General features: G+C 48.3%; 1 protein-coding gene across 2 annotated transcripts; it reads left to right on the top strand.

Annotated features, from left to right (window-relative positions):
- Positions 1-187: 187 nt before the first annotated feature.
- LOC129127201 (cytochrome P450 3A12-like) lies at positions 188-18,433 on the top strand. 2 transcript variants are annotated; one of them, XM_077186986.1, is made up of 13 exons: positions 188-350; positions 7,184-7,277; positions 8,375-8,427; positions 9,527-9,626; positions 10,020-10,133; positions 10,715-10,803; positions 11,388-11,536; positions 12,015-12,142; positions 12,454-12,538; positions 13,198-13,358; positions 13,519-13,745; positions 15,181-15,343; positions 17,308-18,433. In XM_077186986.1, the coding sequence occupies exons 1-13, from the start codon at positions 304-306 to the stop codon at positions 17,401-17,403; spliced, it is 1,506 nt and encodes a 501-aa protein (XP_077043101.1). In that variant the 5' UTR covers positions 188-303; the 3' UTR covers positions 17,404-18,433. The 2 variants fall into 2 exon arrangements, with proteins under 2 accessions (XP_077043101.1, XP_054499644.2); XM_054643669.2 differs by lacking the exon at positions 188-350 and adding an exon at positions 6,063-6,343.
- Positions 18,434-22,276: the final 3,843 nt, after the last annotated feature.

Raw genomic sequence — 22,276 nt, 5'->3', positions numbered from 1 at the left:
AGCTTTGCTGTCTTGTTTAGTTAGAAATGCCGGGCACCTCCCTCCAAGCCCAGGCGGTGTGGCCGCTGACTTCCCAGCCTGGTAGGAACCTTCATTAAGTAGGCAATTGGCACGTTCATCACCATTTGTTAACGAGTTAGGATAATCCTGAATCAGACGAGGCTGATGTGTGAAGTCATTCTTCGAGGCTTTACAAGGCAAATTTGTCAGCAGCGCTGAAACCTGTGAAGTCTTGTGGAGTCAGAGGATCAGCGCCTGCCTGTGGAGGAACAAGGAAGCTGCAAACCATGGTTGGTGACAAAAATGTGTTCAGAGGAAGAAGGGAGCAACACCCAAGGTGTCACTCGAAGGTAATTCCTGCTTTGTGCAACTTCCAAGGGATTCTGTGCACCCTTTATGCTGATGACACACACCCTAGAAAAGCAGCTGCAAGGACTTGTTCTTTACCCTGAGCCTCCTTAGTCTGAGTTCGTGCCCTTTATGCACTTCACAGAAGGTGTAGATCAGGCTAAAAGGCAAGCTGGGAAAAAGCCTGTGTAATATAACCTGGGGCCTCATGCCAAGAGTGACAAAATGCATGACAAGCACAGGTGACCTCACCACAGCCCTGCCAAACTGGGAAGGATGAATATCCCACCTGTGGTAGGAGGAAATTGAGGCACAGGCCAGCTTTGCCTATGGGACCAAGCCACAGTCTGTGTGGCTGCTATGAGTGTGCCCAAGTGGCCTTGACTGCAATGTCCTCAGCACAGGGCAAAGAAAACACATCTTTCTTACAAAACAGCAGGATGAGTTATTTTTGGGTCTTTATAAATTGTCTGTTTTCCGACACTATCATTCTTACCCTACCAGGGGAACACAACTGACCTAATTAGAGTCTAATTACAACAGTACAAGGCTCAACTTTTAAATACAAACTTTTTCAATCTTGAGTTATTTTTTATGTATGTACAAGCACATCTGATTGTTATGAGCCCCAGAGATGGGGGGCAGGGGAGGAGCAGGGTAAGGGGAGTCATCAAAGAAGCTGATAGTGGGAAAATTGGGATAAACAAGGGTCAATTTTCAGCTGTATTTATGAGACTGACTTAATCTGCTGGGAGACTGTATCCTCTGGGATTAAACCTCACATAACCTGATGAGAATTGGGAAATGTTTTATCCTCCGCTATGGGGAAGACTGGCAGAGGAAGGATTCAGTATTTCAATCCTCTGTCCAGCAAAAAACATCCAGGGTGATCGATGAGGACACTTGCATTGATCCATAGCTGTCTCTACACCACAGAAGAAATTAAAAGGTGAGAGAAAGATGCTTGTTTTCAATGAAGCCTATTTCACAAAGCCAGCAAGGGTTAATCCAACCAGCGAAATGCTTGGCTTTAGCTGCAATAGAGAAATCCTGTGAGGTTGAGTGATAAGCCTCCAGCCATACCTGCTTGGATTCTCAAGGACTGTGCCTGAACATGTTGGGGATGGCTCACATCCAGCAGCTGCTGATAGGGAGTCCACAATGCCAAATGACTCAAAAGCCAAACAGCTTCATCCCTGCCCTGAGTGCATACCCAGCATGTGTCCAGAAAAAATGCCCAGAACCCAGGCACTGGAGACAGAAACAATGGGCTAAACTCTGCTCTTGGGCAGCAATGTGGCTCTGAGTGCTGGGTCTGGCTGAACAGAGATCCTGACTCCAAAATAGATTCCAGAAGACTGGATTGTTTCTAACGTGTGTCCTTGTGAGATAGGGTGAGTTTGGAGGTAAGGGGATGGTGGTAGAAAGGGCTGCATGTCATGTGTCTGGAGATGATGGTTTCAGGGTCATGTCATGATTTTTGTCTTTTCTGGCTTGACTTCTGGTTTGGAAGCGGCTCAGTAGAAATTGAGGTCATTTCAAGTGGTGCAATGACACTTTCTGAAAAGCACTGGCTGCTTCATGCAGTGATACTGAGCTACCAGCTGGGAGGTCTGAAAAGCCAGAGTTGTTCTCTGGTACAATGTGAGACAGGCAAAGGAGAAGTTGTCCTTGGAGGAGCTGGTGTCAGAGCATGAGTGGGAGTGCACACAGCACTGCCCCCGCCATGCTTTCCAGAATTGGTTTTACACTTTAACACTGGCTATGGCTTATAATTTTCCATTCTTGCTCAGAAATTATAGAGGAGTGAAAGGGAGATGGGTTTCAGCTGTCAGCGCTTCAGGAGCATTCAGCAGCATTGCTGGATGAAAGGAACAACGTGGTCTTTTTGCTCTGCAGAGGTCTCAGAAATACCCAGGCATGAAGCACTGTGTGGTTTTGGGCCTGGTGAGAGGGAAGGCAGAAGCTGGTGCCAGTCCTTGGTCCTCCCCTGGCTGCTGGAGCTCTTTGAAGATGTCATACATCTGGTGCTTTCCCATTTAGTCCTTTCAAGAGGCTCATTTGAGAGCAAGGTTTGTAAGGAAGAGCCAGGAATAAACAGCTCACGATGCTGTTTGTGGGATGAGAGGAAAATAAGAAGGGAATTGTTAAAGATGGGACAGTCAGTGAATAAAAGCCTGGTTATTAATGGGGCTGACATTTTGCTATGGCTGTTAGACTGTGTGTGTCACAACATGACTCCTCCCATAGTATGTGGAGGAAAGGAAAACCTTTGGGTCTGTAACACAGCAGCTAACGAGACATTATCTTGCAAATAAGATAATAAGCATTATCTTGTTTGCAAGATAATGTCTCATTCTCTCTAACAGAGAGCCTGAGATGCAGGGGAGCGTTTGTCTCCTGGGGATGGCCTTCCACCAGTGCTCTGCACTCTTGCAGGGCTTCTCTCCCCTTGGCCTCATTCAGTCCCACCAAGCAGACAGTTGTGACATCACCTCTCCTTCAGGGACCCTCTAGTTAAAATTTTTCTTTCTCTCAGAGCTTTTATAAACTGAAGTTCTGCACGAGTTTTAACATCATCCTTTGTGCCCTATCAGTTCAGTCACTGCTCTCCAGTTGGTCTAAATTGCATTGTCCCATTTTTACTGGTGACTACAGCCAGTTATCACAGTTCATGTCTCCTTCTGTTTGTGTTAGCCATGGTGACCATCAGCTTTTGAATGCCCAGGTATCTCTGTTCCTTGGCCACCTGTTCCCTCCTGGCTCCGAGGAGCGCGGCGTGTTAGCACAGCAGAAGGGTGCTGTGCTCCAGGGTTACTGACACAAACACAGGAAGGGTACCCAGGGCATGAAAGCACTCTGCCACTGCAAAGAGGAGTGGTAGATAATATGTGAGTTAATATTGAACTGGGATTGTTTCTGGGCTGGCACAGCAAGAACAAACAGGTCAGAAACCACAGCACTGCGAGGGATCACGTGGAGGGCAGGGCCATGGCTTCAGTGCTGACCATCACAGGCCACCGTGCTGTGGGGGAAGAGGGTCACACTCACTTATTCCTCCTCTCCCCAGGGCATAAGAATAAATAGTCTGTTAATAGCACTGTGTGCATCCCCAGCAAGTCTTTTTAGAGCCCTTGGGATTTGTTATTAATGGGGAAAGCTGTGGCAGTGCGTTGGTGTCAGTAGAAGGGCGATGACAGAGAGGCTGAGGCCATGTGTGCTCATGACCCAGAGGAGGACATTCCTTTTGGACCACTCTGGGTCCTTCATAGGTACAGGTCTCTGACCCTGGAAACATCACAAGGGCTGTGAACCAGCTCTGCCTTCTAATATATAACCACACAGACCAGCACATCAGAGAGGTCACTGGCATTGAGGTGGCTCCTACCAATGGGGTTTAGCAACTCTCTTGGAGATACCTCCTATTAATAAGTTATTACCTGAAATGGGAGGGGTGGAAGGGAAGTGACATTTTTGTGAAAGAGGTGAATTAGAAGGTGATGTCAACTTTCAGGCTGCTGCTATTTTTCACTTGTTTTAGCACATTTGTTGCACGAGTGCAGTAGGGAGCACTCATCACTCCCCATTTCTTACCACAAGAGGTTTTTGCTGGACCACCAGCCTTGGATAGACAAGAGTTGTGTAGCCCAGACAATGGGCAATTTTCTTCCCTTCTCTTAGACAAGAGGCTGGGATGCCACAGCAGCCTCTCCCCTGCAGCCCTGTTGTACAATTTGCTTGCCCACAGTGCTAAAGCCCTTTAAATGTTACCAGCAGAATGATCTGGAGAGCCTTTCCCTCTGCTTTATTCCTCCTGGGTGCCATTTCAGTGATATTCACGTTAGAAAAATAGTCTCAGTAAGTACAGAGTATACCACCACGTTTGGCCTAAAGAGCTGTGTAAGGATAAAAGCATCACTTTAATACATGCAATTTGTATAAAATTATCTGACAGTGAGTGCTCAGAATGGCCCCACCTGCAGCTCTGAGTCATGGCAGCAATTTTGACTGGGAGGTGGACATTTTATCAACTATGATTTTCTCACATCTGGGGAGCTGGAGAGACACAGCACTTCAAGAGACCTGCAAAAAAAAATCTAATTACTAATTTGTTTTGGACAAATTAGTAATTTCCTTGTATGCAAAGATGCTGCACAGTTTATTTACATATTTTGGGGGCTAGCTAACATTCTTTTTTTCCTCTGAAGTCTTTCCTTGCTTCAGTTTCTGTGTGAGAGAGGAGAAAATACTGAACCACAAACCCACTTCCTACTGAGAAATCACAACAGCTGTTAAAAATTATTGGAAAATCAAAGGGTTTGTGTGAGGGAAGAAATGCAGCTAATCCCAACCTGGGAGTTACTGCTCCAGCACCTGGTTTCTCCTCCTGCCTTTCACTGCTGTTCTTTATGTCCTTCTGGTATGGGACCTCTCAAGGAGAAGAACCAGCCTTTGGATGCAAGAGAAAGGATAACTCCCCAAGTACAGTTGCTTCAAGGTGTCTTAAAAGGGGCAGATCCCATAAAATGGAGAATAAAGTTCCTGTCACAGCGTCCTGCTACAGCTCAGCTCTTCAGAGCAGCCTGGAGAAGCAGGAATCAGGGATGTGCCTTCATAAAATGGTTAATTGATTACTGCCAGCCAGTGATTATGTGAATCATTGAGCACATCGTGGCTGTGCAGTGCTGGAGATGTCTGAGACACTGACCTACCAAAACTGGCAGTGTTGCTGCTTAGCTCTTCCATGTAAGTGTGGAGGTCACTGCTGAACCCACTGGCAGCTCAGCACATGCTGCACGTGTTTTATGAGGCAAAAGAAATGTTTGGGCAGAGGCAAAATTCACTGCTGGCCTGCAGGCAGAGCCACGTGAGATGTGACTGGTAGGTAATTGCAGAACCACTTGGTTTCCTTAAGGCTGAGTGTGCCAAAGGCAGGGGAGTAATGTCCAATGCAGGTGAGTGTGATGTAGGGTCCTTGTGGGTCTACTGGCATCTTCAGAGAACACAGAGAAGGGGACGGTGCTGGACTGAACAGAGGAAGAGATTTGTGGACCTTCTCAGTGTGACAGGGACAAAGGACACCACGTCCTGACCCATCCCCACCCACCAGCCCAGCGTGTTTGCATACACTGGAACTAAACTGGCCAGAGGCTCCACTGTGTCTCCCATACAGGTAATGCATTCCCATTTATCTGACAGAAAGCAGCCAGCCCAGTGTCTGTGCCTGAGGGGGAAACTGAACTGCCTAAAGCCAAATGTCATCATCTTGTGCAACCTGAGTGCAGAGAGAACGCCCGGGGCAGAGGGAATGTGGGAATCCATCCCCAGGCGATGAGGCTGGGGAGTGCTGGAGATGTGGGCACCGACTGTGGGACCGCCCGGCCCGCGGCACCTCCTGCCCACACGGCCCTGTCCGGGTGGCTCCCTGGGGCTGGCAGAAGCTCCACCGAACAGGTGAGACTACAAGTTATGCTGCCACAGGATTGATCCTTCAGAGGATCTGCTTTCCAGCCTGGGCAGGTGTTTGGCGCAGGTCTGTCTCCTCCAGCCCGTTCCCTCCTGGACCCGAAACAGGAGATACAGGGCACGACACATGGAGGTGGGAGAGGAGGCACAAGGGAAGGCGCGTCTGCACAGACACCCCCGGAGCGGGGACAGACGGGACACAGGAGCAGCTCCTAGTCCCTCCAGAGGCAGCACGAGGAGCTCGGGGCGCTGCCGCTTGTGCAAACCGCCCTTTCAGCAATTTCCAGCCGCAGGGGAGCGGGGACCGACACCTCGGTCCCGGAGAAGCCCGCTCCCGGGGGACGCGCCCGGGGCCCGGCCCTGAGGCACCGAGGGGCGGGGAGGCGCCGCCTCCCTCACGTGATGGCGGGCACGGGCCGGGGCGCGGCGGCGGGAGAAGCGGGCGGACAGCGAGCACCATGCAGCTCCTGCCCAGCCTCTCCCCCGTCACTTGGCTGCTCCTCGTCGCCCTCCTGTGCCTCGTGGCCCTGTAAGTAGAGGCCGGTGCCCTGGAGGACCGGACGGAAGAGCCCGGTGCCAGTGCGGTTCGAGTGAATTAGCGCTGAAACCACGCGGGACCCCCGCGCTGCCCTCAGGGCACAGCGAGGGCTGCTCAGGGCGGCTGCGGGGCCTCGCTGCCAGCGGGAAGGAGCGAGCTGGGCTCAGCGGGGAGGGAAATTAAAGGAAATCCTTGACTTTTTTAAGCTTTTCCCAGGAAGGAACTTCCGGTTGTTTAAAGACAGAAGCGCCCGTGACGTCCTTGGGCTGTGCCAGCTGGGAGCAGCGCAAGGCGATGCCGGAGCTGCTGCTAGCAGAACCCTCCCGATTAAGTAGTTCTGTTGGCAAAACTTCGGCTTATATGGCTCAGGGGAGCTGTAATGAGCTATACAGGCAAAAACTTAATTTTGCTGTGGTAATTTATGTCCCTGCCGTGCCGCTGTACTGCGGCCACCTGAGCATCGCAGGAGGTCTTTGCAAAGACAAACACAAGGGCAGGCCTCAGCTTCAGAAATCACTCTGAGATCTTTCCTGAGTCACCTGAGCCACAGTTGTCTGAGCTGGGCAGCTAAATGAGGCCCGGAGGTGCCCAGGTACACTGGTTTGCTTTGGCTGGGCTGCAGCTCCTTTCAGCCCTTGTCTTCCATCAAAACGTACGCCAAGTGATCCTGTGTTTATTGCAAAGAGTATCTTCAGCAGGGCTGCTGCTGGTCCACAATTTCAGCTTGCCCTGAGTGACAGAAAGCAGTTATTTGAGCAGTTCCCTATGCTTAGGAAGAAGTATCTTCTCTTTTCATTGCCTAAGTGCTTCTCACATGCTCTTTGTTGGCAGCTATGGGATATGGCCCTACCGGACCTTCAAGAAGCTGGGCATTCCTGGCCCACGGCCTCTGCCATTTGTGGGAACTTTCCTGGAGTACCAGCATGTGAGTACCAGCAGCTGCTGCTCTGTAGTGTCTTAGATCCTTCTTGTGGCTGGTGCTGTTTTCCCCATTCTTTGGGCATCTCTTTCCTTCGTCCTTGATTCAGTCAGATGAAAATTATGCTTTTTGGTAGGAAGCTATTTGGACACACAGAGAACATAAAAGTTCAGGCTGACCTGAATGAGGTGTGCTGTATTATAAAACTACTTTGTAATTTAAATTTTTTGTTTCTCCCTCTGTTTCTACCTGGTCTTGAGCAACTGAAGTTCTGTTGGAAACAAAAAAAAAAGTATTGGAGAGATTTCTAAGACTGCTGTTTTCTGGGAACTGCATGTTTCTTTGCCCTTTTTATCACCAACATGAAGAGGCTGAATTAGCTCCAGAAATGCTTCATCCAATCACTTATTTTTGGGCCAGCCTGAGACTTAGCCAGACAAATACATTTTTAAATAGAACTCAAACATTATCAAGCTACCAAACCTCATCAAATAGCAAGGCAGTAGCTGACCACAGGTAACTGGTTGCAAATGCAGAATAAGTGTATTGGCTTCAGTAAAAGAGGTGTTTTACCTGTATTTGCTGGGTTCACATCATTCACGTTGCCTCTCGCTAATGGTTCAGTGAGCCTTATGTGTCTGGTAAATTTCATTGTTACATGTAACATCAGTTAAAACCTGAATTGAAACAAAATAAAATCTGTGTTCAGTAACTGCAGAGGAAGATCGTATGAGGACGAGACAGCAGCAGCTCTAACTTGTTGAGCAGAAGGTGAAAGGACACCCTGGGATCAGTTCTGCCTCCTAACTCTGCTGACTAAAACTTTGTACCCTGTCATACCTTGTCTTCATTACATTTTTAGATCATGTTGGCTGGTAGAAGTTGAAAGTGCCTTTTTATTTTTTCAATCTCTGCTCTCTTTTTTCTCTCCAATGTGAATGTCCCCATAGCATCTGCATGATGCTTAAGAGGACCATGCACCTCCCAACCTCAACACCTCTGCCACTTCCAATGGGCTGTGGGATGCACTGTGCTAACAGCTGTGGCCTGCTTTGATCACTTTTCACTAGCAAACTGTTCATTTCTCCTTTCTTCTTTTCCAGGGAGTCCACAATTTTGATCAGAAATGCTTTGAAAAGTATGGAAAAATCTGGGGGTGAGTTTCTACAGAACAAAACTACCAGTTTGGGGTCCTCTACAGCCCCAGAGTAGAATGGAAAAAGTTACACTGATGTTATGTTCCTCAGTACTGTAATTCCAGCAGTGACAGTGTGGGATAATCAAGGTTTAGCACTGGGAAAGTCTCCTCCCATCTCTCCAAGACTTTCTCCTGCTGGGATTTCAGTGTGGTGTGGGGCTGAGATGGTGATGGCCAGTTTATGGGGTCATTTTCTTGCATAAGCTTTGAAAATCACCTCCAGTGCTTGGTGTCAAACTGAGCCTCCTGCCTTTGAAGCTGCTCTTCTGTGTCTGGAGCAGAAAGCAAGCTGCAGGCTGCCACAGTGTTTTTCATCTTGCTCCCTGCTTCTCCCAGAGCTGGGGCACAAGCTACCTTTCAACCTGCCTCCCTGCTCCCTGCACAGTGCTTGTTTTATGCAGAGGCTTCTTATCATGCTTCCACTGAGAACCTCTCAAACCAAAACAAAATTGCTCTGCAAAAAAAATCCTGGGAGGCTTCATGAAACCTGGTGCATTTTTTTGAAAGATTAAATGTTCGCAAGCTTCTTGAAGATGGCAGCTTCCCTGAGCTGTGGCCCAGGGCTCCCTGCCCTTTAGCCCACACCATGACTTTTAAGTTTTTCTGTCTCTGTTGATTGGAAAATGGAGGAGACAGATGAGGTTTTCACCTCTCAGTGCCTTGTAGGCCAGGCAGGAAATCTCTTTCCTCCACAGGTAGATTGTTTGGTGTGTGTTTCTTGTCTCCAGCCATCAGTAGTGGAAACAGCTCAGACAGCCCAAGTGCAGGGGATCAACATCATGGCAAAAAGCTGCCTTTTATCTAAACCCACACAGCTTTGGCAACTCTTTAGTACCACAGACAATTGCTAGAAATGTTCATGTTGCCCATGTTTGTCACTGTCATTCCCTTTCTCCTCTTTCACTACATCACAAACAAATTCCAGCCTCATCCTTCCAGCTGTTTTGTCAGAGGGCCCAAACCCTTTGTGCCGTGGCTCTGGCCATGGACAGAGCAGGCTGCTTTTGCTCCAACTGACCATGAAGGATGGACTGACTGTGGGTTTCTATTGGCTTAGGTTTTATGATGGCAGGCAGCCTGTGCTGGCTGTTTTGGACCCCGTCCTCATCAAAAACATCCTGGTGAAAGAGTGCTACAGCATTTTTACTAATCGCCGGGTAGGTACCCAGTCCTGTGCTTTGCTGTTTAGTACAGAGCATATGCAGCAAGAAAGGAGTTTCTTCTTGGTTTCTATTCTCCTCTGAGCCCTTCAGCAAGTTCTTGCTCTCTGATTGCCTCAGTTTATTGATGGTACCAACATCAAAACTCTGCTAGGGAGGTGCAGAGGCCACTCTGGCTGGGACATTGTGCCATCAGCCTGGATGTGCCCTAGGGGCTGATGTAATTTATGATTCTTAGACTTTTGTTTCCATTTCTGTTGTTTGCTGGTTGAGGTGGAGCTGACATGACTTCAGGGGCCGAATCAACACTCCATGGAAGATTTTTCTTTGCATTTTTGCCACATGGAAGGGGGCTGTAAACCTTCACCTGTCTCCTGTTCCCATGTGCAGAACTTTCGTCTGAACGGGATCCTGGAGTCGGCCCTCAATGTGGCTGAAGATGAGCAGTGGAAAAGGATTCGTACGGTGCTGTCTCCAACCTTCACCAGTGGGAAGCTGAAGGAGGTAAAGCACAGGCACTGGTACTTTGCATCCATAGCTGGAGGAGAACTGAGCTGTTTCTGAGTGCAGACCTTCCCCTCAAATGGGGAAGCCGCCCTGTTTGCCAGGACCACATCCATGAGCACCTGCATTGTTGTTACCATTCAGCAATGCAGTGTCTGGCTGCCATCCCAGGGAGGGAGTCAGGAGAAGGGGGTGGGGGATGAAAGAGCACACAAGGCATTGCAAGCTGAGGCTGTTGGTCCTATGGCCTGTATGCTCATCCTGCTAAACACACCAGGCTTGTCCATTTTCCATGCACCCAGGAGCCATGTTCATCCCAGCTGAAGTGGACGCTAAGCTGCAGTGGGAACTGTGCGTGGATTTTTGGAGGAGAGCCTTGCTCAGTCCTAGTCAGATGAGCTCTCTGTACAGGTTGTTAAGATGAGAGAAAGCAGTGACTGAGGCCTGGAAAAGAGACCCTTCCCTTGCTTGCCCTTCCTCCCCAAGCCAGATGTGGCAAGTAGCAGATGGCAGTGTGGCCCAGCCTTGTTTGGTGGCAGAGAAAGAGTCAACAGTGCTTTCTGCTTTGGTTTGCATTTCAGATGTTCCATATCATTAATCACTATGGTGAAAAATTAGTGAAAAACATTGAGAAGAAAGTGGCTAAAGACGAGTTTGTGGCTGCAAAGGAGTGAGTAACTGTGTGGGGCTGACAGGAAAGGGTTTGTATTCAGTGGGGAAGGGACTGTTCTGAAGAGCCTTTTTCACACTGCAGCATGGATCCCTTGTCAGCTATGGAAGCAAACTCCACAGCAGTCATGGGCATGGCATGTTCCTCAGCACTGGGCTTGCTGTGCTCTGCTTTGCTCAAATGGGAGAGCTGTGCCCTTTCCCCATTTCATTTTACTGGGGATGCATTTTGAGGTAGGAAGCATTTCCCAGAGTTTTTCTAGAAGCTGCACAAGATACAGTATTTTTGGATGTCATTTTTGCAATCTCTTTTACAGATGAAAATCAGAATATAGTTGTTGTTACTTGAGACTGCAGTGCTTTCCAACTACAGCTTAGGTTTTTGAAGCTTAGAGAAGTTGTGGGAATTAATGCAATGGGGAAACTTCAAAAATAAAGTGATGGTTACTGCCAGGTCAAGACAGACCTACTATGCTAGGACTGTGAATTAAGAGATTCCTTCTCACAAGGATTGTTCCTAGATGGGCTCTTATTTACTGCTGTGGTTGGGTTCATCTCATTCACTCTCTCTTCTTCTCTATTCAGCATTTTTGGAGCTTACAGCATGGATGTGGTGACCAGCACTTCTTTCAGTGTCAATGTTGACTCCATCAACAACCCCAATGACCCCTTTGTCACCAACATTAAGAAATTTCTCCAATTCAGTTTCATAAGTCCTGTGTTCTTACTTTTAGGTAAGACAAACCTCATCTCATATAGCCCTGAATCAATGTCAAAGGTGCTGCATTTTCTGCAAGCTTCCTTAGTAGCTTTGAGTCCTTTTTGCCATATGGGAGATGCTCAACACTTTGCAGGATTAGATTTACAGTCTCAGATCTGCAGAAATATTTCCCCAGGGAAACCACAGCCAGGATTTTAACAGCCCATGTGGATCTTGGCAGCATTCTCCTATGAGGAGAGACCCTGTCTGCAGAGATGGTGGGGAGATGCTCTAGAAAAGAGTTGCACTTAGTGTGGTACTGTGGTCATAAAGTAACATATGGAGGAGGTCTCAAGTGCTGTTGCATCTCAACCATGGTTAGGTAAAAAGAGATGGAGACAACAGAAAGGGTCAAGGTCCAAATGTGCTGCTTCTTTCTATGCTTTGGGCCAGTTTGGATTTTCCCAGGGCCCCTTTGAGCTCAAGTGTGTTGGTCTCTTCTTTCCTTTTAGTGTTGTTCCCCTTTGTTACCCCTGTGCTGGAAAAGATGAAGGTGACTCTGTTACCCTCAGACGTCATGGACTTCTTCAAGAATGTCTTCACCAAAATGAAGAAGGAACGGGAGAAGGGCAGCAGCACGGTGAGTCCAGCCTAGGTGGCCTCTTCTCTTCAGGAAAAGTCCTGAGTGCAGGAGGAATCTGGTGGAATCCTTTGAAGCTGTGGTGTGTCACCTGCTCTCCAAGCCCACCAAACCCAAGAAAGGCCAGAACCACACCCTGCTTGGGGGTCCAAGTGGAGAAAGTATTTCTGTTCCTGAAGGGTCTGTAGTCCAGACCCTCATGTACTGAAGCCATGAGGTGTGAGTGGAGCAGGTGTCTCAGCAAGGGACTTGTGCTGGCCAAGGTTTGCCTCTTCCCCACCCACATCTTCTCTGCCTCTGTTGCTCCCCAGGACCGGGTGGATTTCCTGCAGCTCATGATTGAATCGCAGAACTCACACGATGGCTCCAAGTCTGCTGAGACCAACTTGGACAAAAGTATGTCTTGAGATGTGTCCTCCTCTCAGCAGAAAGCAGTAGTTCCTTCTCCATTTTAAAGGGAAGTAGGGAGAGGATTTTAGTCATTAATCCCATGAAAGATTCAGGGTCTTAGTAGTGGGGCCATAATGTTGTTTATCACGGGTCAGCCATATTTTCATTGTATCTCATTTTGTGGGATAACTTCTGAGGTGTGTTTGTGCAACAAAGAACAAAAAGAGTGAGTATTTCCTTACCCCCATTTCTTACTTTGTTGTCTCTGTAGGCCAGCAATGTTGGCTGTATATCAAAAAGCACACAAAGCACATATGCTGTGTGTACCTTGCTCACCTGTGAGCTCACCTGTGAGCTCACCTCTGTTCCCTATACTAGATAAACTGTAAGAAGATAAAGGCTCAGCCAATGCATAGTCCTGGTCTGTCAACTCAAGGCAGGATGCTTTTAAACTTTTGAAGTGCCAGGACAGGGTATTTGTAGGACACACTGCACTGCATCCTGCACTCCTTTGTGGTACCAGAGGGTAAGCTGGATGTTTCCTTTACCAACCATTATGTAGCTAGGAGTAGCATTACCTAGACAGGTGACTGGGATCCTCAATTGCCAAGGGTTAATTACTGTAATTTTCAGCTTCTGATATGTACTTCTATGCCTTTTTTCAGCATTAAGTGATGAGGAGATTCTGGCCCAGGCTCTTATCTTTGTCTTTGCTGGTTATGAGACCACCAGCTCCACCCTCAGCTACATAGCTTACAACCTGGCCACCCACCCTGACGTGCAGCAGCGACTCCAGGACGAGGTCGATGCACACCTGCCCAACAAGGTAAAGGAGGGTGGGCTTGTTTCCACCTGCCTTGCCAACCCAGGCTGGAAACAGAGTGGCAGAGGTGCTGGCACTGAGATCCCCCTCCCCTGGAAGCCCTGGGGGGCTGTGGGGTGGCAGCTGCTGTGCTGTGTTCTCAGTCCTCCCGTTCCCCTGGCAGGCCGCTCCCACGTACGCTGCCGTCACTCAGATGGAGTACTTGGACATGGTGGTGAGCGAATCCATCCGGCTCTACCCCGCCGGGGGCCGGATCGAGAGGGTCTGCAAGAAGACAGTGGAGCTCAATGGAGTGACTATTCCAGAGGGAATGGTGGTCATGATCCCAGCCTTCGTGCTGCACCGGGACCCACAGTACTGGCCAGAGCCGGACGAGTTCAGGCCTGAGAGGTGAGGGCCACAGGGGGGAATAGCTGCATGCTCAACCTCAGCCCTGGGAGTGGGAATGGCAGCAAAAGTGGGGAATGCATGATTATAACATTTAAATTAGGCATTTATCATTGTCTGACATCTAGTCCCAGCATTACTGTGAGGGGAGTTTTATGATCTACATCCATAAACTGTGCATGGAATTTAATTAACTGCATTGAAGGGAGCAACAGTGAGAGCAGCTCCCAGCAGCTGTAGCACTGAGGGGTTTATGGCCAGATATTAAAGCAAGAGCCATTGGGTGACTGGCACAATGCCCTGCAAATCAGCAGTGGAAGGGCAAAGATGGGTAGGAAATAAAACTTAATTTTTAACTCAAGTTCTGAAGCAATCTTTGCTTAGGAGCTCTGTCAGACCCTACAAAATGATGCAATAGCCCAAGGCAGAGCTGGGATACCACAAACCTGGTAATCTTCAGGTGGCCAGCAAGACATTGATGCTTGGTCCAGAGAGAGCAGGACCAGACCTCTGCCCTTGCACCAAGAGCTGAAATACCCATGGAAACTAATCCTGGTGTGGGGACATGGTGACCTTTGAGACAAAACATGGCAGTGATACCAGCCAGAAGCACCTGTGGAGCCTGTGGTCACCTTGTGCTGGATTCAGAAGGAAACACCCAAATGCAAGTGCTCTGGCAGTGGGCCAGGCTACACCAGTTGCTCCAGTAGCCACATCCTTATTCCAGTTGTCAAACTTGGCATGGGTAGCTGGACAGGAGCTCTTTAGGGCTCGCTTGCCTTGCTGGGAGTTCATCAGAGGGACGTGCTGGTGTTTCAGTAGTGAGATACTTCACTTCTGACTTAGCTGAGGTTTGTACCTCATGCACTGGGAATGGAAAGCTTTCTGACATGAAAACCAACTGATCACTAAGAAGTATTACTGAAAATGCTCAGTGGCAAATTTCTCTGTGAAGCTGATTGTTCTTCCCTGTTTTTCATGATGAGGGAAGGAATTGGACTGGCATGTCTCAAAAGCAGCCCTGCCTTTAGTCACGCAGGGGGAGAACTCCATCTTTGTGTTTGCTCAGTCCTTTGATCTACAGGGAAGCTGTGGAGCTGTAGACCTGTGTGGTTTAGGGTTTGAAATCTGGGTTCAGTTTTGGAGCTGAGAGGGAGTTCTGAGAAAAGAGCAGTTATGAAATCCATTAGCGTATTTCAGGTATTCCCAGGACACCCAGTGCACCTGGATTTGCACAACCAAGTCTGAGCACTGGGATGAAAGCAGAGGCATAACATATCTATTGAGACAGAAATAAGGGACTTAGCTTCTAATATGCACAGAAACACAAAAGGCTTTTCCCTTCCCAGACCCCTCATTGCTTAGATTTGGAAGCTAACACATCCTGCAACAGAGTGGCTCTTGCTAACTCGTTCTTTTTTTTTTTTGTAATAATCAGGTTCAGTAAAGAGAACAAAGAGGGTATTGACCCCTACACCTTTCTGCCATTTGGGGCTGGCCCCAGGAACTGCATAGGGATGAGGTTTGCTCATCTTGTTGTGAAAGTGGCTGTGATTGTCCTGTTGCAGAACTTCTCATTCAGACCCTGCAAAGACACACCGGTGAGGATGTGGGGTGATGTCTCTCATTATCTGCCCCTTACTCTCTCTGAGATGGTCCTACTGTTACGTGGGAAAAACTATTTAAATCTTCTCAGTTAATTGTAAGGGGTTCACCACAAGTTACTTATGCTTTTTTTTAAAAGCCTCTACAGAAGCATATTTAATGTTGGTGGGATGTTTTAGGCTGAAATCCCTGAAGTCCTGTGCCTATCTTTGGGTGCACCTAAATTGTGGGGTGCTCTCTCTCCCCCACAGTGCACTGTTGGTCTGTTTGACCCAGTTTAGGAAGATTCTGCTCCAGAGAGCAGGAAGAAAATATCCCCCAGCCCTTGCCAAAGCTGTGTTTTGCAACACAAACATGGCTATTCTCTGGGGGACATCCCAAGACACCAAAATTCATCTCTTGTGACCCAGGGAAGTCCTTAAAGGGTAGCACAATTTTCAAGCAAGCCCAAAAATGGGTTAAGTTTGAATTGGCGACCCTCTCCCTCTTTGGGGCTATGCAGGATCTCACCAGGCTTTGGTTTTGCCCAGGATCCCAGTGAATGCTGCATACAGTACTGATGGGATGGGCCTTGCAGGGTGGGAGTATTTGACATAAAATAAATGCAGGAGCTGTTGGAAATGATGTGTCAGTCCAGCCCTGCTGAGAGCACAGCAGCTCCTGTGCCTCAGGCAGGCAGCACCACGGTGATTCCAGCCTGACCCAGCTCCCTCCACTCACTGCTGCAAAAGGCCTGGGCCATTGTTACATTCTGTTGGTGAGGAGAGCTTGGGAAATCAGAGCAGAGGGGGCAACAAGTCACTCAGAGGACGTTTGTTGTAAGAAACAGAAAAGTCCTTATTAAATTATTACTTGGCACGGGTGCTCAGCTGGAATCTCTGCAGATTCAGATTGCAGCTCAACTGGTAACCTGGAGGTGAAAGACTGTAATAGTCCATTAACAATGCAGTGACCTATCCACCCTCCCCCAAGTCTAATGACATTTTTCTAGTCCTCTGCAATCCATAAAATTGATTCTTTTTATAACTGCCTTTAATTAAAAGGAGACAAGTTAAGTATGTATTGTATTATTGGTGCCCATAGGTTTATGGGGCTCTTTCAGCCCTTTTTTCTACAGGAGGTGTCATGTACATCAGAGTGGGAGGGAAAATTTCATGCTGGAACATCCCTTTGGAATATGTATATGGAAGCTGCAGCCTCCTCTCACTGCTCCACTGATGGCACATTGGGCTCCAAGCCATATTGCTTAAATTTCCTGAAACAAAGCTCACTGGGATATGGGGGGGTGAATGTGGCCTGTTGGGCTGGGGTGTGTCACCCTTGTCCTGGTGGGGAGAGAGGGAGCTGGGATATGAGCAGCATCCATTGGTGGGGGAGACTGAAAAAACACCTTTCCCTCCCTTGCAAGATGATTCCTCCAACACCAGCTTTAAATGTTTTTCATCATGAGATTCCCAGCCTACCCCATGGAAACCTTTCATGTTGAGGATGCTTTTGCTTTGCTACTTGGTCTGAGCAGCAATCTTAGTTTTCCTCTTCCTGGAGAACTTATTGCTCCTCCAGCTCCCATTATGATCTAGCTGCCCTCAGTACTGACACACTTGTGCATTAAACAAAATGGCACTGCATGTCCCCATTTATCTGCAGCACCCTGGCTGGGCTCTGGCTGCTCTTCCCTCCTCGTGCAGCCTGTTGATCAGTGCACTGAGCTCTTTATACCACGTGAAAGGCAGAGCTCACCAACCAGTTTATCCAAGAGCTGAGGGCTGTTAAACACCTGCTGGTGGCTGCTTTGCATGAGCAATAGTGATGGTCCTGCTGTAAGTACACCTGTGAGCTGGGAAATGCATTGAAAACAAGTGGTAGCTGGCATGTGTGTGAGCTGTAGGGCTCCTGTTGTCCTGTCTGTCCTTTCTCCCAGCTGATGTGGCTGTTTCTTTGTTTTTCCCTCCTGCTCAAGATCCCACTGGTCCTGGACTCGAAAGGTTTCATGCAGCCAAAGAAGCCCATTGTCCTGAAGATGGTCCCCAGAGCCCAGGCTGACCTGAAGAAGTGAAGGAAGCAGGATCAGAGCAAGAGACTCTTATTTAATGGTGCCTTCTCCAGCTCTTGAGAGGGGACCAAGTTAATGTGTGCTCTGTAGGAGTGTCAGGGGGGCAGCCCCCCCATTTCATGGGGGTTTGGCCCAGCACAATTACATGAGCATTATTCTAATGAACATGAGCCCCAGGTCCTGCTGTCCCCAGTCACAATAGGCATTTTGCAAGACCATTTGCACTCCAGTTATTTGGGCATTTTTTTCTCTCTCTCTGAAGAGGCACTTTTCTAAGCAATTTGATTCTAGACACTGTCAGTCTCTTCTGGCAGTGTAATTTAAATCAAGATGGGGAGAGCAAATTGCACATAGTTAAGTAATGCTGCCATTGCTCCTGTTCCCTCTGCCTGCTGGGTGATTCTGTGTCTCCTGCTTTTATTCTCCTGGGAATGCAGAGTTGTCCAGGGCGTTTCCTCAGCTCTGTGCTATGACCCTGACAAATGTTAAAATGGTCTCGTCCTTACAGGACTGAATGCCTGCAGCAGATTTTCTGATGCTGATTTATTTCGATTTTGGTATGATTTTAGATGGCTTTTGTGTGATTCCAAGTGCAGATGGGTTAACTGGAGGAGCCCAGAGAGAAGCAGTTACCCCTAAGGACTGGAGATTTGCAGAGTGGGAGAGAAGTGTCCCACATGTGTTTCCAATTGTTTGCTTATTTTATCGTGGGCATGCAGCCACCTGCCATGGGAGGGATTGTCAACATAGGCACCATCCATATTCTTATCATGACACCTTTTAGTCTGATTTATATTAGGCCACTGTGAGACCAACTTAACTAATAATTATGCAAGATGCAGCACTGAGAGCCTTCAGATGTCCTGGGCAATCCTGTCTGGAAGAAAGGTGCCTTTGCCTATTTAAAGTTTCAAAATCTTGCCAAACTTTGTAGTTTTTGTACAGTCTAGGATTTCATATTATTCCTTCATAAACTGCTGCAGGAATGCTAACTGCAATAAAAAGTTCACTTTCCTCTTCTGTGTCCAACTGATGCCAGTCTCTGCTGCTGTGCTTTCTCCATACAAGTGACTCCATCTGGAGATCTCATAAGCCTTTGGCCAGGTGATGAAAACTCTTTTTCTCCTGGATGAATCCCTGTGGGTACCATAAATCCTAGGAGCTGCTCCTGGAGGTGCAGAGCTGAAGGTACAAAAGCCCAAAAGGAACAGCTGAGCAGAGTCATTGAGGGTGTGAAGTGATTCCTATTGCAAAAGGAATTTTATTCACTACATAGCAGTTTTATATTTCTTTTATATTCTTTTTTTATAGAGGTAGATAGATTATACATATGTTATTATATATTCTTTTCATACTTACTTTCTATATTTTTTAGGAATTAAGCAGAAAACCTCAGAAGGGACATAATAACCTTTCTGCAGCAAATTAAATTCCCCAGTGAAAGACACCCTTGACTGGAAGTGTAGGGGAGGAGTGAGGCTGCTTCTCTAGAGAGCCATCAATGAGCTGGGTGAGAGGGTTAGAAAATTCCCAGCAGCTCAGGCAGCCATGGCTTGCCCTTCTGCCCTCCTCACCTGCAGCACTGCAACTCCCTTCTGCCACCAATGTCCAAAAGTGACAATCCATCTTTGTTTTCAGCTGTTGCTGTCCTCTTTTCCAAAGTCAAGGCAGGGTTTGTGACAGCACATGGACTAAATGTACAAGCAGTCAGACCCCTGGAGGACAGACAGCTGAAAAGTGCCTGCACCATCACAGTGGTTCATAACAAGGGGCATGGAAAATCCTCTGCCTTGAGAAGTGACCAAGAAGATGAGGGTGACAAAGTCACCTGCAGTGTCACAGGGATGAATTAATGGCCTTGCTGGGGCAAAGGCCAGAGCTTGCCTGTGGCAGTGAGAAAAGGGTTTTGCCTCCTCACCCCATGCCCATGATGGAGTTAATCACTCACAGAGAAATGTCAACACTATGGGAAAACATCCTTCAGGATAATCTCTCACAAAGCTGCTTAACATTTTGGAAATACAGAGTTCACTTGGAGGTGTCAAAGGGTTTCAGCCCCTCTCATGTCTCTTCAAAGGCATCTTCATCTGCTGCACCCTGTGCCAAGGGAGTGGGGGAGCAGGGCTGGGCTGGGAACGCTGCTGTACCTGCAGAGAGATGGACACAGCACTGCCTCATCCCCCAGCACCTGGTGGGGTTCTGCCACATCTCATCTTTGTTTTGCTGAATTTTGTGCTTAAGAGCAGGAAGCACACATCTGTATGGGTTTCCAAGTGTCCTAGAGGGAGGTTTGCCAACAGATTTGGCTTTGTGGAGTGGTTTGGGTGAGATCTTGCAGTGGGGAAATGCTTGGATGCTGAATTCTCCAGCAGGTTCAGTACCTGGGATGCTGTTTCTTGGGTTTATTCCAGACTGAGCAGCTGTCTGGGAGATGTTTGGTGTCAGCCCTTTCTGGTCTGATTTCCAGGGGTAACCACTCCCCCATGTCTAGGGGAAATGGAGCTGTGCTCTTCCACAGTCCTGTGCCTCAGTTTACTTGCACCTATAATTTTTTAAAGATTATTTACACTTAGGCAATAGTGAAATTTGATGTGTGTCCACCTTATGCCATGCTTTGATTCAGATTCCAGTGAGGTCCCAGAGTGAGCAAATGGGTTTCCTTTCAGAGGGCACTACAGCAGAAGTATTCAGGAGCTCCCCTAATATACTCCAGCTGCTGACAGCTTGGAGCAAGTCCTCCACTCCCCCTAAAAAATATCCAGGATGACTGTAGGGCCTCAGCATGAGCTCCTCTGCTCTGCATATCCCCTCCTACAGCAGAGCACTGCTTCCCAGAGCAAACAGGCTCAGCTCAGCACAGCTCCTTCTGGAAGGACAGTCCCCCCTCGAGTGGCATCACTCCAGTCTGCTCCTACTCATTCCTCTTCAGTTATTTTTGCTCCTTCCAAGCCAGAGCACCCATTTGCACTTCACAGGATGCTCCCTCTCTGAAGTGCTCTCACTGTGGGCTCCCTGTGTGCCCCAGTGTTCCCAGGGCCAGGCTCATGTAGACTAATCATGCCTGCCACAATTTACAAGAAACATGGAGCTCTCCTGCTCCTGACCCTGGCTTGCATAGAGGTTGTCTGTATTATTGCTGCTGCTGCTGTACTGTACCCGCTGCTGAGGAGAGACAGGCCTCCAGACACCCGTATTGAATGCTCAATTTGGTTAAAATCGATGAGATAATCAGCCCACAGAGTCTGCCCAAAGGTCAGGAAGCAGTGATTTTTTTCCTCCAGCAACTTTGGTCCTGAGCTCTTGTTTCAGTGTGAAGATTGCAAGCCAAAGCACTTCAGCAGGTAGGTTATCAAAGGGTTCTGAGTGCTGGTGGTTAGCTGACAGGCTGATGTAACAAGGGCCTAACAAGGGCTCCTAAAACAGGCAGGTAAATTTTGGCAGCGCTTTTTTCTCTAAATAAACCAGGAGATGGTGCAGGGCAGGCTGGTGTCCTGCAAGGCAAAATGCAAAGAGCCTCGGAGAGGAACCCACCAATGTGGAGAAAGAGGAGGAGGATGGCAGGAGAAGGAGGTGCTGTGGGAAGGACCAGGTGGGGATAACCCTTTTTACTCACTCCATTCCCCAGATTTCATCCCCCATCTTGTGTCTCCTCAGTCCCACAGCAGCTGTCACCAGAGGGAAAGGCCGCAGCAGGGGGAGGATCCATCTCACCCCTCTCATCACTGCAGCACTCGCTCTCCAGCAGCTGGACACACGACATACTGCAGGCTGGATTTGCAGAAACACTTTGATCTTTCATCTTTAAGCTCAGTGATTCAATCCCCCACAGAGCCAAGGTAAACGGCGGCGCTGCCGCTCCGGCGGGCCCGAGGTTCCAAGTCAAACAGCAGTCGTTTAACCACACTTTTAAAGCTCGTATCATTTGAATGTCATATGTCAAACTGATGCTACTTCCACTGAAGGCAAATAGCTGTTTATTCCCCTCACAGCTGCCCAGCAGTCTGACATTCATTACCAAAGCCTTGCAGCTGCCAGGGATTGAAGCTACCTGTAGGAGTGCGTCCATCACAGCCTTCCACCTCTTAAGGGTTATTCCCTGCAATACCAGCTCATACAGCTTAGTTCAGGCTCATTTTACAGCTGCTGTCGTTCTGCACTTGTTTTTTCCTATGTCTGAACAAGGTCAGGCATTGCTTTTTGCCCGTTCCCTCCCAAATTATGTCGTTAGCTCATTTTTCATGGTTTCTCCAGGGTTCAGGCTCGCTGTCACTGTGCACCAGCCCCTGAGGTTTATGATGTGAATGTTCCACGGCTGTGGGCAGCAACCAGCGCACAGGACTGCCGTGCTGGTGGTCCAGTCTTGGCATCTTGATGCAGCTCCAGCTCTCCTTGAGGCCAGCACTGAGAATTCTATTTCTGGGACGTAAGTTCATGCACGAAATACCTGATATTTTGTAGTTTACTAGTCACTAAAATGTTCAATTGGCTGCAGAGGAGTTTACAGAAGAGAGGAAAAAAAAAAAAAAAAAAGAGGCAACAGAGATGATCAGATTAGTTTGCATTTAGACAGTGCCCTGAACCTCACAGAGCAATTTACACCTGTGCGAGGAATCTGCAGAGTTCTATCGAATCAGACCTGGGGCGTTTTACAGCCACTTTGCACGAGCATAACCGACAGCATAAGGTGCAAAGGAAACAGCCGGCCGGACAATTACAGAGCGTCTTCACACGCCTTATTAATCCTCATTACAGCCCTCTGTGCTGAGACTCGGCGTCTTTCCTTCCCCGAGCAGGGCCAGCGAGGCTGTGGAGCCAATTTAGCCACCTGCCAAACTCGGGGTCTGACTGCTGCTATTGACGTGTCCTTGGTCCTGGG

Source organism: Agelaius phoeniceus, chromosome 16 (assembly GCF_051311805.1).
Source record: "Agelaius phoeniceus isolate bAgePho1 chromosome 16, bAgePho1.hap1, whole genome shotgun sequence".
In the NCBI taxonomy this organism is placed as follows: Eukaryota; Metazoa; Chordata; class Aves; order Passeriformes; family Icteridae; genus Agelaius; species Agelaius phoeniceus.
This window is presented reverse-complemented; position numbering and strand designations above follow the sequence as displayed.